Source organism: Lissotriton helveticus, chromosome 4_1, assembly GCF_964261635.1.
Source record: "Lissotriton helveticus chromosome 4_1, aLisHel1.1, whole genome shotgun sequence".
In the NCBI taxonomy this organism is placed as follows: Eukaryota; Metazoa; Chordata; class Amphibia; order Caudata; family Salamandridae; genus Lissotriton; species Lissotriton helveticus.
This window is the reverse complement of record NC_136063.1, coordinates 724,396,722-724,414,021: the sequence shown is the minus strand read 5'-3', so window position 1 is coordinate 724,414,021 and position 17,300 is coordinate 724,396,722. Positions and strand designations below refer to the sequence as shown.

The window sequence follows — 17,300 nt, the reverse complement described above, 5'->3', positions numbered from 1 at the left end:
CGGAAGAACTCAAAGTCATACATAGGCCCATTACTAAAGAAAACACATTTGGACCAGCTGAACCCTGAAAACTACAAACCGATTTCAAATGGGCCTTTCCTGGGCAAACTGATAGCAGTGTTCGCACAGATGTCACAATTCATTGAAGAGAATGCTATACTTTCAGGCCTCCAAACAGGATTCAGTCCAGGAAGAGGCACACAATCTACCCTCCTGGCCATCTGGGATGACCTGAAGAATACAGCTGACTGCAACGGGGTTGTGGCGCTACTTCTCTTTGACCTCTTGGCTGCCTTGGAGACGGTTGACCATGACACTCTGATACAAAGACTCTACGGAGCAGTCAGAGGAGACTGTTCTTGATTGGATCACATCCTACCTTTGCAACAGAACTATCATCCACACCCCACCTTTCTCGTCCTAACCGAACCGAACTTCACAAAAGCAGGGACCGCCCCAAGGCTCTATTACCCCGCCCATGCTTTTCAACATCTTCATGAAATCATTACTGGCACTGATCAATTTCACCTCACGTGCTGGAACTATGCAAATGACACGAAAATATTCCCTTAACTGGAATGCCCCAAAGACTTTTGAAACTTGCCAATTTTCAGATGACTCCGAGTCGTGGATCAATGGATGATGTGGAGCCATCTTAAATTGAATGCTTCCAAAACGTAAATACTCACGTGTGGCGATTGGACACATTATGACCCGCTCACTGCATGGCTGATGATCTAGGAACACAGCCTAAAGTATCGAAGAAAGTAAGAAACCTCTGAATGACCATGGACGGCAAGCTATCAATGAATGCCCAAGTGGACAAACTAGTAAGAGCAAGCTTTGTTTCTATAAAAACTCTGCGACAAATCTTTCCCCATTTGGGATTTCGACACAAGGTCCAGGCTACCATCTCCCTTGTTCTGTCCAAACTCAATTACGCCAATAGCCTCTACAACGGATCACCTGTAACGCCCAACAAAAGACTACAATGGATTCAGAACTCTGCTTCCAGGCCACTCTTACATATAAAATCATAAGACCACATCTTCCCTACCTTGAAAGCCCTGCAGTGTTTACAGGTTGCCAGAAGATCCACGTTCAAGCTGCCATGTATTACTCACAAAGCAATACATGGAACGTGTCCACTCTTCATCATGTATAAAATCACCAAACACATTCAAAAAAGGATCCTCCGCTCTAGAGTACCTCCTCGCCTCAAAATTCAAAGATACAAGAAAAAAAACATGGGTGGCCCATCTTTCTCTGTTCAAGCAGCCAAACTATGGAACTCTTTAGCTCCAACATAAGATCCATGGATAACCACCCTATCTTCAGAAAACGACTTAAAAATTGTTTTTTACTCACATAACCACCATACACAAACCGAAATATACAGCCTATCTCTCTCTGTATAGAAGCATTTATTTGTACTATAAATATGTACCGAAATATGTGTATTGCTCTGTATAAACATGTAGAACAATTATGTTTATAAAAACAAATATATATATATATATATATATATATTCATTAGTTCTGCTTAAAAATTTACATATTACCTACAGTTACGTTATTTTATCTTTTTAACATGTATATAAGTGACTGCATAAAAAACTAAAACTTTTATCATAACCATTTATCTACAATTGCTTCACTATTGATCTACAAATATATATATATATATATATATATATATATATATATATATATATTATATATAACACTAATTTATAGTACAACAACACTTGAAAGCTGGAGTGTATTTAATGCATCTTTCATCTACATACACTACCTTACTTAATGCATTTATATACCTATATGTACTTATGGATCTACATATGTATTAGTCCCAAGCCCTTTAACATCTACAGGGCGCCTCTCGCAACTGTCATCAGAAAACACAGACTCAGCATAGTATCCTATGCCGACAACACCCACCTCACACTCTCCTTCATCAAGGAACCAGACATCACCAGAAACAGTATCCAGGAAGTAATGAAAGACTTTGCATCCTGGATGAGCAGCAGCTGCGTGAAGCTCAACTCGGAGAAAACGGAAGTCCTCGTCCTTGGATCCACCCACTCCGCGTGGGACGACACCTGGTGGCCCCCTGCTCTCAGCAACCCTCCCAAACCCACGGACAACGCCCGCAACCTCAGCATCATACTCTACTCCTCCCTCGCCATGAACTGACAGATCAACGCTGTATCTTCCACTTGCTTCACCACCCTTCGCATACTCCGCAAGACCTCCAAATGGGTCCCCCCGAACCCAGAAAGACCGTCAACCACACACTCATAACCAGCAGACTTAACTACAGGAACATCCTCTATGTCGGAATCAACAAATCTCTACTTCACAAACTCCAGACCATCCGGAACGCTGCAGTTAGACTCGTCCTCAACATCCCACGACAAGACCACATCACCCAGCACCTATGAGTCCTCCACTGGCTCCCCGTAGAAAAGAGAGTGACTTTCAAGCTGCTCACACACGCCTACAAATCCCACCACAACATCGAACCCTAATACCTCAACGAAAGAATCTCCTTCTACGCCCCCAAGAGAAACCTTCGTTCCGCCGACCTTTGACGAAATACCTCGCATCTGCAGAGCCAGAACGGGAGAAAGATCCTTCTCCTACATCGCGGCCAAGACCTGGAACTAACTCCCCCTCAGCATCAGATGAACCTTCACAGTGCAAGCATTGAGGAAGAGTCTCAAGACCAGGCTCTTCGGATGAGTCTGTGCTGCCCGAAATCCCTACCCTCAGCGCCTTGAAAGCCTCATTGGTGAGTAATGCGCTTTCCAAATCCCCGTTGATTGAGTTAGTTTTTTTCTAATTCAGCATATCCAATGAACTACCCTATTTTCCACCCTATACCGCTCTCAATATATCCTCTACCTCAATTCTCCGACTCTTCTCAAACTTCTTTCTACTACTCTTTCCAATGCACTGCCCTATTTTTCACCCTATACCTCTATCAATATATCCTCTACCTCCAATGTCTCATTCATCCCAAACCCCATTCCACTATGATCCCCAAAAGAAGCCTTTCAAGGCTCTTCCCTACTCTACCCCTCCTGCATCATCTCATACCTCTTTTACTATTCCGATCCCCAAAACAAGCCTTTCTAAACCCTCCCTCTGACTCTTCCTCCTCCACCTCCCTTTTACTCATCCCAAGCCTCCTCCTACTGCTATGAGCTCCAAAACAAACAAATATATATTTCTTAATCCTTCCCTCTTCTATCCCTCCCACTATCCTTTTCAATCCAAATAACAGATTAACATGTCTACCACTTAAATAAATTTCATATTTCACAATACTAATTCACCACTAATCCTTTATGGTTTCCGAAGTAGCATGCTAATCACCGAAAAAGTGCTTTAACACCCAAACAAGGGTAGCAAGTGCTATATAAATGCAAACCTTTCTCCCTTTTCTATCCCTCCACTATCCTTCTCAAACTAAATAACTGACTAAAATATCCACCACTTAAATAACTTTCATATTTCACTATACTAATTCACCACTAATCCTTTATAGGTTCCGGAATAGCGTGCTACTCGCCGAAAAATTGCTTCAACACCTCGTCAGGGATAGTAAGCGCTATATATATGCAGTTACAATACAATACAATCACTACCCCCATAAAAGCAGTAGGCATGAATATTTGTGGAACAAAAAAATCCCATACATCACCTGAAGAACAGAGGTCTTACTCACACATCATGACTGGCATATATTTAGTGCAGATTTTTTTGAATAGTAGACCCTTTAATCAACATTACAAGAAGTAATAAGAGCTGTATGTTATTTTCGTGGCCATCAAAGGTTTGAGAAAACATTAGTAAAGCAAACCTATTACTTAAACATGAAAGAGAGGATTAGAGAGCCAGGCTTCACCCAAGACTGCCTATGCCCATGATATATCTTACAGAAAGTAAATACCTAGGGTAGATATAATTCAAGATACTGCTGCTTAACTTGAAGTAACAGTCCTACGAAGAGCTGAGCTTTCCAGAACACAAACACGATAGAAACAAAACAGGAAAAAAAGGAGTTGACATGCTCACCTTCCATCTGGGCTTGCAATCCGTCGGCGTCCAATGCCCACCTGGCTTGATGTTCATACTCTTAGCGAAGGACAGATGAATTTCGTCTAAACTTATTTCACTCATATTAATATCAATGGGACCTCCTACACAAAGAGAAAGGAGAATTCAAGGTCAGAATATTGCAGCAAATAAACGTGAAATATACATATTTGCACAACTGACAAAGACAACATATAATTTACTGAGCCTTTACACGGATGCAGGGCTCGAGTCGGGGTACCATGCGGGTGGACGGCGTCTCCCCACTTATTATACAGGGTGGGACGCCGTCCCCCCTGCCAAACAGCTGGACTTCACTCTTTGGCCTCTCTGGGACGAGGAGCTCGGCACCTTTCGTGACGTCACTTCCTGTTGTGACGTCTCTTCCGGTGACAGCGTCCCCCCACTTTTTGTACGACTTGTGCCCTGCACGGATGACAACTCGTGATAGTCTATCAAGATTTCTCTACTCCTCTGCAGCTTTTGGTTAAGGTTAACCACACGTGTGGTAACTCCAACATGACCGACATTAAGCTTCCAAATCACTCAACTAAATAGATTAAACTATACTGGTCTGTGCGTTTTAAGGAATATTTTCTTTTCTTTGAGGATTCCTTTAACACGAGATGATGGCGTGTATTGTGCTGTGAAAGAATGGCCCACACAGGCAGGCTGCAAGGTTTGAATTGAAACCTGAGCAATGGACACGCCATTGTTTCGATTCCAAATGCACGTAAGCGCCGAGAGGAGTATGAAACAATTACTCCAAGCATGATTTCTTGATTAGAGGCACCAAAGGCGCAGTCGAGTCGAATAATGGAAATCATCTTTTAATCACGCTCCAGCACTGTGCCAACATGAGTCACAATAGCTGAAAGCAAAGGGTGAAGAAAACTTGTAAAACTATACTACAATAAAAAAAAAAGCATTGACAAAGACAACAGATCTGCCTTTTTGGCAGGGTCAGTGTTTATTAATAGTTGGGACTTTGGGCATTTTATCGCTGCAGCTAAAAGAAAATGGCTGCAACAATGAGGAAGTTGAAACTAGAGCCGCCTAACTGAACAGATAGCATTAGCAGAGTTAAGCAATCCTCTCAAAGAACATCATAAAAGAGTCAAAAAATAAAGTTTACTTTGAAAGTGGGAAGATTGAAATGTATGCACAGCGAAATATTGTGGAGCAGATGCTTTTCACAACATTGCAGTATTTTTGCTGCATCTTTGAGAAAGTCCATTTGCACAGGTGCTTACTTTGTGAAAAAGTTGTAAATGCAACATGTTATCGTGATAAAGTAAAACAAATGAAACAGCAAGGCCAATGCCAATTAGTGAATAGCGCACGCGTCTTAAAAAGCATTAATTCATAAATTAAAATGCCGTGTCAGCAAATAAAATGCAGCAAAGAACACGCATTTGTTCACAAATACAAGCTACCTAGTGACATCAGCAGTCTAAGAAAGGGGCTATGTGATGCCCCGCATCAAAACCTAATGGAACACAAATTAAATAATGGAACATCCACGAAATGCTGAGACACTGACTTGACTGTCTCTTTGAACAATCGAAAACCATAAAAAAGCCGATGGCAGAAAGGGAACAATTCTGATGGAATGAGGTATTACTAAAACCTGAAGGTGCCTCTAGTCGGGGTTTAAAAGAGTGAAGAGCTGTTGCCTTTCATTAAAGTTACAAACTCACACCTCTATTGATTGACTATTCCATTTCTTGTGAGCAAACCAATTCTCAATAACTTTAAAGCTGCACACATGATACATCACAAACATTGGGCAGCCCAAGCTTTCACAATAAGGATCTATAACATTCAAAGGAGATCCTCACACCACAAGTACTTTGGCTTTTGTAGGGAGAATCTGCGCAACGAGGCAAGAGAGATTTGTATTTCGATGTTCAGGGGTGCACAAAGGCAAGACCGCAACAGGTGGAAGGAGGTGCAGGAGCAAGGAAGAGTATGGGTCGCAGGTAAGGAGGCACAGGAAGAATTAGATGGGTAGGATTGAAATAGGATGGGAGTAAGGGATCTAGCTTTCACCCCGCCACACTCACTCACACAAGCACAAATCGCTAATGCTCACATCGCCTTTCCCCAACATGGGCATGTAAGGTGACCGTGCTGGAGGTAGCGGGGTCCAGTGAAAAAGCAGCTCAAGCCTGGTTTGCAGTTCTGCAAGCAAAGAACTCTCCATGCCAAGAGGTGGTGTCAGACTAGCAGATGGGCCAACATGTCTGTCTCTGCCAAACTGCACTCAGTCACATGATTTCCTTATGCCAGTACTCCCGCTCACTACCAACAACGTGCAAGCTCCACTCTCAGGAGTACAGGACTGCTTCGGAAAACAACCCGGGCTCCATCAGCTCCACATGGCTTCCCCCTTAAGTGTGTTTTAAGTAGCAGCAAGCTTGTTTCAGCAGCATTCCACCTGGCTAGGCTCATTTCACTTCCGGATAGGGCTTCATGTTATAGCCCCTGTCACCAGATTGAAGGGGACCAAAAATTACGTGCATGTGTGTTAGAGAGTACTGGGTGGTGAAGGATATCACTAAAGGGCTAGAAGCCATCTCTCTCGCTCCTGTGTAAGTGCTGCAAAATATAGAACAAGGAAATCGGTGTTGCCTCTGCGTGTAAGTGGGTAGGTACGTGTGAGAAAAGGCATTAGGCTTCCAGTCGAGGAACGAGTAAGATTTCGTGGGAGATCAAGGGTTGGGATCGTAGCGGCAGAAAGATATCAGGAGGAGAACCACTTCTGGGAAAAGCCAATCTTAAGGGGCATTACAAGGGAATTTGGAGCCAATCATTTGATGTTCATAGTTTGGGGGTGACATGGGGGGAAGTCTATACCAGTCTCCCCGCAGGGCATTTGGAAGGACAGCAGCAGTGGGGGAGGCTGGGAAGAGCCAGTGGGAGATAAGCCACCCAACACCAAGATGCAGTCTTTCTTGTAGTGTACTTTCCTACACAGTTGGGGCACCGTTTTGTTTTCAACAGCGGCATTAACCAGTGACTTTGAAAGCAGACTACAAAGAAATAATCGTTTCCCAAGTTTATCTAGCAAATTCAATAAAGATAAAAATGTTTGGACTAATCTGATATTGTCATGCAACTTGCCAAGCATACACAGCAGAGGTGGCAGATCAAGAACATAAACGTTTTGAGTTTCTTCTTTCTCTGTGGCCAATTTTCTCCGACTACAAATAGTCTCACACTAGTGCCATTGGCTTTAAAGGGCAAAGCAAATACACATATAGCAATAAAACATAGGGATAAAACCAGGAAAACTCCAAACATGCATTATAGAAAGGAACTTGATACTAAGATCAAAGAATTCCGATGTCAAGCCAGTAATGCAACAGTTATACTGAAGTCAAAAAGCCTATGGGAAGATCGAGGCATGTGAACAACATAAATTACGGGCAGTTTCTTAATTCCGTGGGTGAATAATGGAATAAAGAGCATGCAATTCCAAGGCAAGCTCTCTGTAATAGCAGCCGCATAAACTTAAAGCAGCCATGCTCAAAGATAGTGCACGCAAACTTGAGCAATGCTAGCTTATCAACTAATCAATAGGACAAATCTACATTTACAATCCCAACAGGATTAATGCCACTGATTTGGATAACCCTATTTTGATAATTCTGCCTTCCAGTGAGTGAATTTTCATCTTTTGCTGGACGCTATATTTTCTCTATGTTTAGAACTCTGGGCACTTTATCACTGCTAACCAGTAGTAAAGTGCATGTGCTCCACTTTCAAACATTGCTGAATTGTCATATTCCTAAAAGGTATATCTAACATACCTATTATATGGTATAAAGTGTACCCAGAGGCTGTAGGTTAAATGAGAAGACTGACCTGAGTGAGCAGAGAGGACTCCTCTGAACCAGACAGAAAATACAAGGTACGGCTGTAAGCATCTTTTTTTACCTTACAGTGTCAAATCTTGCTTTAATGGTAAATCCTGCTTGATAGGTCTGCCTGCTGAGTTTATATATATATATATTGTTAGGGGATTACTTGAAAGGAAGGGAACTAAGATGCTAAAGCATTCTTGTGTATCGGTCGGATTCCTGGAAAACCCCACTTTTGTTCTACCAGACTTCTCTGGGTTTATTGTGAGAACAATGACTGCCCTAAACTAGATTAAAGTGTTAGTTATGAGAGTACACTAAGATTATAGTACTACACTCAACACACCCATACTCCCATCCCTCCGAGCCCAAGTTTAGTTGTGTGAAGACATTGCCATCTCGAAGATGCCCAAAGTCAGCAGGGTTGGCCCATTGAACTTTTAACCCATTGGTTAGGGTTTGCTCAGAAGTCATTCTCACCTGCGTGTACCAGGCAATAATGTAACATCTGCAAACATGCACCATAGTATGCTCCTGTACCAGAGGACGCTCAGAAGAGGACTGAGCCTGCTGTCTGCGACCTGAGAAGAGCCCTATCAGATTGGATCTGCTTTTCTTTGTGCCCAGGACAAAGAAGGGGACTCCAAAGTTTAGTAGGCTTGCCTCCTCTTGTTCAAGCTACATGGATACAACAAGCTACAAGAGGCCTTTCCTGCAACTGCCTGGTGAGCAGTGGCCACTGGACCTGGACAAGATCACGCTGTTGGCCATTGACTGACATCCTGTGAATCTCTAAGTGCCTCCCCTGAAAGTCATGCAGGGTTTCAGAAGTACACTCCTGTGGTAGTAAAATCTTTGACTAGGATGAACCTGGTCAGTGTATTTGATCGCTGCTCCATTGTGGTCACCACCAAACTGCACAGAGGCCCTGGACAAACATGACCATTGACCACTGTTTGCACTTTATGCTTCTTGGTGCTACTCCTACTTAAAAAGAAATTGGCCAATGGTAGAGCTAATATGGACTCATATAAAATGTTGCTTGCTGATTGATTATATCAGAAGCCACTTTAGGCAACAGTGATACCATGTATACTGGATGCTATTCTGTTTTATCATTTTTGCAAATTCAATAAACATGGCTTATTAAAAAAAAAAAACATATCCCAGTTCCCTTTTTTTGAATTTGTCATTTTGTTTATTAAATTTTACCATATTTTTCTATTCGGTGTTGGATTTTACTGGTTTTGCATTTCGACTGTATTGGCACTGTATAAATATTTTACGCATTGTCCTAAATTTAGCCTGTCTGCTCGGTGCTGTGGCCATCAAGAAGTCGAGCTCTGGTTCATTTAGTGACTTTGAGGGTTCACTCTGAAGAGGGTTGTGATTATTCCTGGAGGTGGGAGGTCACCCTCCCTTGATAATCCAATTTCTTACTGGGTTCACCAACTAATCATCATACGGGTGCTTCCTCAGAAATGAAACGTCAACAGGCGTAAACACTCTTGATACTTAAAAAAATGATTCATAAAACCTGACCTGCACAAACATAATACTGTTACAGCATAGGCTTAACTTATACAATCAAGGTCCACCACACTTAGACATCTCCACTACTCATGGTCACAGATATCTAACTTCATCTAAAATTCATTTAAAATTCACATCCACCATCTGTCAGCACAAGCTAACCTCCCAATTGTCTTCTCGAGACACTCAAAGATTTGTAGAAACAGGCAAAGCTTTCAACACAGGTGACTGAAGCCAAGCAATTAATTTAACAGTTACAAAGAACATGTTTGTTTGATGGTAGTTAACTTCAATAGAAAACTTACGCATGAAAGGCAGCTTTTCTGGACAGAGGCGGTCAGGGGAGTATGAAAAATTTTCTGGCAGATACATTGTTGGTTGTACAATAAGATCACTGGTATTGGTTCCCTCTGGATAATCTGCGAGTAAAAAGCAAACATATTAAGTATGTTTTTATTCAAACAGCAAGAATTGTGTTTTGTGATGCACAGATGAAGTGACAATCTGTGCACGTTATTGCAGCGTGTCACTAATATATTGCAACAAAACAAAGGCATATTTTTACCTCAACAGATTGGTATATTATTCAGTCAACCTTGGCAAGACGGAGCAACTACAGAAAGAAATACTAAGACAACAGGAAAGAAACAGGCTAGTCATACACTCACTTTACACCAATCTAGGCAACTCAATTGGCTCAGTCAGGTCACTCGCTCATTACATAGTTGACCGAGCTGCACTCTACCTCCTTCTACGAGAAATTACACCTTATTAAGAGTCAGGTGATAACCCCGCTGCTATAGATGTTTCCACAAAGAGAAAAGAACATGTCCAAAACTCCATGACAACTGGGTTTTAAGTGACAATGAAAAGAACACCTAAGTGCGAACCTTTCAGTGGCTGTTTAGGGTTTGCTAGTGTTATAGGTGGATTACAGTACTGCGAATGCACCATTCTGGCATATGTGTATAGCATTGTGTTGTCCCATGACTAGCTTCCTGCTTTATAAATACCTTTAATAAAAGGAGCCAAATAAAGACAACTGCTTAACCCTTTCCGTGCTGATGACGGAACCGCTCAGTCATCAGCCGCGGTGGCGCTCTGCTGATGACGGAGCGGTTCCGTCATGGCCCGCCCGGCGCGGCGCTGATTTCGCACCTGCGCGGCGCGTTCTATTAAGCGGGCGGGGCCATGACACAACCACTCCGTCATGAGCACAGCTCAACCGCAGCTGGTGACGGAGCGGTTCCGTCACCAGCATGGGCCCGCCGCGCGGCCCCCTCAGCGCTGCGGCAGAATAGCCGCCGCATCGATGTGGTTAAGGGCAATGAGCAACATCCACTCACCCAAAAATTTGAAACACAGCAGTATTCACTAATGGAAACCTATGTTCTGTATTTTGGAATCAATGACAAGTAGGCTGGAACTGAAAATACGGTTGTCAGACCGCATTAATAAAATAACTGCAGATGAACCCCTCAACGACATACATGGAAGTATTTTTTGTAGTACCATTTGTGGTGGCATATACTGTTATGGGTTTATAACCGGATATGGCTTGCTACCTTGTCTTTTACTTTGATACACTTCATTCTAGTTTGGTGAGATCTTGGTTTTTAAGAGTACTGTTTGTTATTGTTTTCATGACAACTTAGGAGGCTCTGAAAATGTGATTTTGGAGGAAGAAAGTTAAGTATCGTCAGGGTCAGCATGATGTATCTGTATTTCTTTAGACCTCCAATGAACTGGGCAGCAGCGTACACGAGATAAAAGAGTGCTTTGTGTGTAGCTGAGATTCTCACTTAGGAAAAGGGATGGGTGCTACAGGGACAGATGCCACAAAGTGGAGCGTTGCTACCCGGAGCGCTACGAGGCCTCCGGGTAGCAACGCGCTTTACAAAACCCAATTTCATTTCATTTCATTTCATTTCAATTTATAGTTAATCTGACTGACCTTATTATTAAAACATGATTGTAAAAAGCGCATTGAGGAACTGAGCTGTGTTGAATTTAGTGAATGGAAATAAACAGTATTTGCTTAAGTAGACTGTCTCCCTGCATCGCTAAGGGTTGCTCTTAAAAGTCCTAATTAAAGAACCTACCGGTTTCTAAATGATGCTAATGAGGAAAATTGAATTTTGCCTTGTCATATGTGCCTACGTGTTCCCCATCCTATGTTATATGTGCATGATCGATATGCATATATCCCCCTATGATCGATTAAAGACGCAATTATAGTTGTGTCCAACTCTAGTATGCCAGTTTCCAGTTCTCGTGAAAGCAACGAGTATTAGGCCTATGTTGCCACGTTTTACAGTGTGCACGTTATATTCCCCGCATTGTCCCCGTTTCTAGGCCTCAAAGGGCCCTGACACCAGATTCAAGCTCCAGTCTCCTGAACCCACTCTGAGGAGCGATGCAGCCCCCACCTGCATCCCTGACCCTTCACTTATTTCCTGCCGCGCAGCGCGGTGCCCGGCCTGGCTCTGCCTGCCTGTCTGCCAAGAATATGTTATGCCTCTAGTTATCAGTTCAGCTCCCCGTCTTCACATTCCTAAGCTACTGAATCGCATAAACAGTTTTCAGCTATAGTCTAGTCTTTCTGTCTCCATGCAAGAGAATTACTGTATTAATATTCATGGAAGATTCATAGCACACGCAATACATGTAGAATATATGCATGCACCAGCCTTAGTGTCAAGTAGCCTTTGCCCTGATAACTTTTAGATTCTATCAACATGTACTCCAAACACCAGATACCAGATATGCTATAGGTACATGTCGTCCTGACACCGCAGACTTTAGTCTCCTCTTCTAGTGCAGAAGTCATAGCCCCCAGTTCTCCCCGGTAACACGTCATGGTCCGTTTGCGCGCACCACTAGGTTAAAGGTCCCAGCTGCTCAGGTAGCCCCCTCCATGTTTCCACCCACTTTATGACACTTCTGTGACGTTCTCATCACATGTCTACGTGCACGCCCAGTGCACGCCTTCTTTTCACGCCCATGTGTTCTTATCTTACGCTTGTCACTTGTTACGCCTACTGTATGTAATGTAATTGTGATGTTTTACTATATATACCTTGTACTGTTGATGAAACGTTGCAGCTGCCTCTCTATTTTATTTCAGGCTGTCCCGATCCTGTCCCTTCCTTTTGCCTGAATAAAGCCCGTTCGACTCGGATACATCGGATCCTGCCTCTTATTTATTGAGCTATCTGTTATTAATAATGTATTCAAAAATAGTACCGGTAATTAATTATTTACTTACCACACTTCCCGAGCCTAAAAGGCAGACTGCTCTATACTGGTAGTGCTCATACATCCCCGCCACCCACCGAACATGTATTCAAGTTTTGATATCTACAATTCAAAACATCAGATACTTCACAAGGAGGCAGAAACACTTTCTGCCTTCATTTCAATAAACCGCACTGGAGGGTTCTAGTGCTCCAAAGAAAAGTAACAAATTTAAAAAGATTTGATTTTTTTTACCTGTGCCATTCAATGTGCTGTTCTTGTTGGTGTACAATCTTATCATGTGCCCGATGGTCCTTACATTATCTCTCAGCATGATGCCTTGAGCCTGGACCATAAAGAGGTAGGTGTTCGCTGAAAGACAAAAGCAATTGGCACTTATTTTTTGCAGGTTTGCTTTACACAAAAACTTCAATTTCTCAAGTTTGGAAACAATGACGGTTGGCTGTGCATGCATTTGGGAATGCTGCCTGAAACAAATGATATTAACTGACTGTAAGATACCCTAGACACGTAAGAATCTCACACTCCCCATCACATACAATTGGGTGCAATTACTAAAATCTAGTTTTAAAATTGGAGACAGAGTTTTTTATTCACTCAAGAAAAAAACGATACTTTCTTCATATTGACAGCTGGGAAGAACAGTCCAAAACAGAAGATTTACTCTATTGAAAGATATTAAAATATATTAATTAAAGAGTAGCATGGCAAGCAGTTTTGCTATTGGAGCTTTAAGATGAGATACAGTTTCTGCTTCCACAGCAAGAAAGGAAGCAAACAAAGAAAACAAGCATTTGCAATGTAATAGGTCTCACATTTACGAGATTTTAAGCTATTGGCATTGTAAATGACAATGCTTTTTATTTATCGGTTTTCAAAACCATCACATAGATAAAAGGTTTTTCATTTACAATATCAGTAGCTCAAAGTCTCGTAAATGTGAGACCTATTGCAAATGCTTTTTTAAAGATCTCCCAAGAATGTGTGCATACCACACACATACTAGGATCCCAAAACGCAAAACAGACAATGAAAACTAACAAATAAATATACTTCTTTTAAAAAGCATTTAACATTTTCCTTTCTTTCATGTTTACACAAGATCACACAGTGCTTTCATGTTTTAATACATCCCAGTTACCACCTCAAGGTGAGAAGACGGAAACAAAACTCTGTTGCAAGAATGCATCAGCCAGGCTGCTTGGCGCGTTAATCTCAAATATGTTAACTTGTGCAATAAAGAATTCTGAAGTCGACAAAGTTAAAAGACCCTAAGCACTGTAAACTGCCCCAGATCACCATATCTGAAAGTGACGCCAAGACTCAAATGGTTGTTTTGTACTTTGAAATCGCCACGGTCTGTGCACCGTCTGTCATACAAACGCGATACCTCTTTAACAAGCCATCACCCAAATAAAAAATAAACACTGCTGTGAGAGACCGGGGCTTGTGTGGCCTCACTCGATGCACACGGAATGGTTGGGGGGAGGGAACCGCTGTGTTTATACTCAGAGGGTGGGGGTAGTGCTCCTAATGCAAAGCAGGAAATAAACAAGGAGTCACTGGAGCTGGGAGCCTGCGCGCCGCTGTTCGCTCCCGACGGAAAACGCCGTTGGAGTGAACATTTCAAAAGAGGTGGGACATGCACCCACCTTTAGCCATTTGCATGCTTTCATTATAGAAAGGCACGCAGAAAAGCTAATCAAATGTGAGGGAGGAGTCAGACCCACACAGAGTAGATACAAAAAGCCTCGCAGGCAGCGCATGTGCGCTGCTAGGCTCGACCTAAAAAAAGAAGTGTGAAGCCAGAGGCATGTAGAAACCATCAATTTCTATCTAGGTTTCAGAAGGCAGGGGTGTGCATACAGAAGAGAAGGTAAGGATGTGCATACAGAAGGGAAGGTTACAGTATGCATACAGAAGAGAAGGTAAGGGTGCTCATGCAGAAGAGAAGGTAAAGATGTGAATACAGAAGAAAAGCTCTCCCTCACCAAAGACCCACCGCCAAATCCAACTTCCATGAAGGGATGAAGGCCATCGCCGAATGGATGAAGAACAGTCCCCGAGTGGATGAAGAACAGTCACCTGAAACTGTACTCTGACAATATGGAGGTCCTCATTCTCGGCTCCACCCCCTCTGCCTGGGACGTCTCCTGGTGGCCGACCTCGCTGGGAACTGCGCCAACACCCACCGACCACGCACGCAACCTGGGGTTCATCCTGGACTGTTCTCTGTCAATGACCCAACAAGTCAACGCCATCTCATCCTCCTGCAATAACAACCTCCGTACGCTTCGCAAGATCTTCAGATGGATTCCCACCGGGACCAGAAGAACGGTCACCCATGCCCTCGTCATTAGCAGTCTGGACTACAGCAACCCTCTATGCAGGAACCACGGCCAAACTCCAGAAGAGACTACGGCGCATACGGAATGCCTCTGCACACCTTATCCTCGACATCCCCCGCCATAGCCACATCACCGTCCACCTGAGGGACTTACACTGGCTCCCCGTCAACAAGAGGTTCACTTTCAAGCTCCTCACCCACGCACACAAAGCTCACCATGACGCCGGACCAGCATACCTCAACAAGCGCCTCAACTACACCGACAGCTCCGCTCACCTAGCCCTTGCCTTCGTCCCACGCATCCACCAAACAACCACTGGCGGCAGATCCTTCTCCCACCTCGCCGCCAAGACATGGAACACCCTCCTCATCCACCAAGGACAGACCCAGGACCTGCTGATCCTCAGGCGACTCCTCAAACCTGGATATTCAATCAGTAGCTGCTCCCCCCCTCCCCTCCCCACCTCCCTCAGCGCCTTGAGACCCTCACGGGTGAGTAGCGCGCTTTACAAGTGTCGATTGATTGATTGATGTTCATACAGAAGATAAGCGAAGGCTGTGCATACAGAAGAGAAGGAAAGGGTGTGCATACAGAAGAGAAGGAAAGGGTGTGCATACAGAAGAGAAGCTAAGGATGTGCATACAGAAGAGAAGGCAAGGATGTGCATACAGAAGGTAAGGATGTGCATACAGAAGGTAAGGATGTGCATACAGAAGAGCATCCTCAGTATACAGAGGCACAGCACATGACATCCATCACAAGTGGTGCGTTGCATCTCCATTACAGTGTAAAAAGTTTGGTATACAGTAGCCACATTTTTTCTTAAATTCAAAAGCAGGAGGAAGTAACCTGATACAGCTGATCAGAGCAGCCTCTTCCATTGATTGTCAAGATGAAAAAGCTGCTTAACTGTAACTATAGTTCTCCCGTTGTGGTATCTTTCGTAGATTATCATTCTTTAATCTCAACCACCTGTCTGGGAATCCTCAATGAAAATTGCTAAAACAGCCAAGATAATAAACAGTCATTTAACACCGAACTACGTGCAGTCCATACATCTCGCTGTATGACCCAGTTAGTTTCTGGACTTCAAGGTAAGTTCTAGAAGCTTTGAGCTCCATGGTCCCATGGGCTTCCACAGCACAGACTTCTAGCCATATGTGGAAGGGTGCAAAATAAAGGATCGCGTGAATCTGTGAATGATACAAAACACTGAGAAATTAGATTACAGACCATGTAACCGCTTCTCCAGTATCGATCATTCGTATTCAGATGCTTCAATGACGACAAAAACATTGTTACAGCAAATAAAATAGAGGATGGTTGGAAAGGCGCTCACCTTATTTCAACATGGTAGATAACCTCCGATTATTTTCCACGTCACTGCCTTATAAGTCTGACAAATAAAAGCCATCCTATGATAGGGTGGTCTCCGACTGTTCTGTTAAGGTCGGTCCAGGATGGCTAGAGGGAGGCTTGAGGCAACCGAGCAAGCAAGGCCTTGTTTAAAGGCACAAAAACTGATCCAACTGTCAGAAAACTTTGGTGTCATCCAGATTAACCTTCAAGCACCTTTTGACAATCCAAGGTGTTATCTCCACTCCAACACCAAAAAGGAAACAAACATTTGCAATGCAATAGGTCTTGCAGTTGTTAAAGTTAGAGGTATTGGAGTTGTAAATGACAGTGTGTTTTTTTTGTAGTTATTATTTAAAAGGTGCACGTTGTCCTGTGGTGTTTATGTAGGAATATTGTACACTAAATATGGAACGACTGTTTGTTAACCAATCTGCACCACTCCGTTATTGGGCAGCTAAAATATCAGGTGCAGAAAATATGTTTTAGCTCATGTATTTTGGAGGAATCAAATTGAGGGCACTGTGCGCTGCAGTAAGGGTGGCATCGTTGCACATCGCAGCACTTATTTTACTTTAACACAAGCAAAAGACATACATCTTCAAACAATGGTTTGTCAATTTCAGTGGCATTCCAATGCCCGCAGGAAATAGCGCCAAGCCACAGAATGTGCTGGAACACAATAACATGGGTGATGCTATACAAAGGCCAAAAACACAACACACATTGTTACAACCCCACCCTATATTTGTAGGACACGCACATTCCAGTTGGAGCTTTCATTTGACACCCTAATTATTACATTCTTCGATATGGAGCATTTTTTTCTTTACAT

General features: G+C 43.1%; 1 protein-coding gene across 2 annotated transcripts in view; it reads right to left on the bottom strand.

Annotated features, from left to right (window-relative positions):
• LOC144828838 (beta-1,4-galactosyltransferase 6) overlaps positions 1-17,300 on the bottom strand; it is a 167,883-nt gene that overhangs the window by 65,511 nt on the left and 85,072 nt on the right. For both annotated transcript variants that reach the window (XM_078687371.1, XM_078687373.1), the window contains exons 2-4: positions 12,996-13,112; positions 9,809-9,922; positions 4,084-4,208 (exon numbers count right to left, since the gene is read on the bottom strand). In XM_078687371.1, coding sequence (XP_078543497.1) covers positions 4,084-4,208; positions 9,809-9,922; positions 12,996-13,112 — 356 coding nt within the window. The remainder of the gene's footprint in view (positions 1-4,083; positions 4,209-9,808; positions 9,923-12,995; positions 13,113-17,300) is intronic.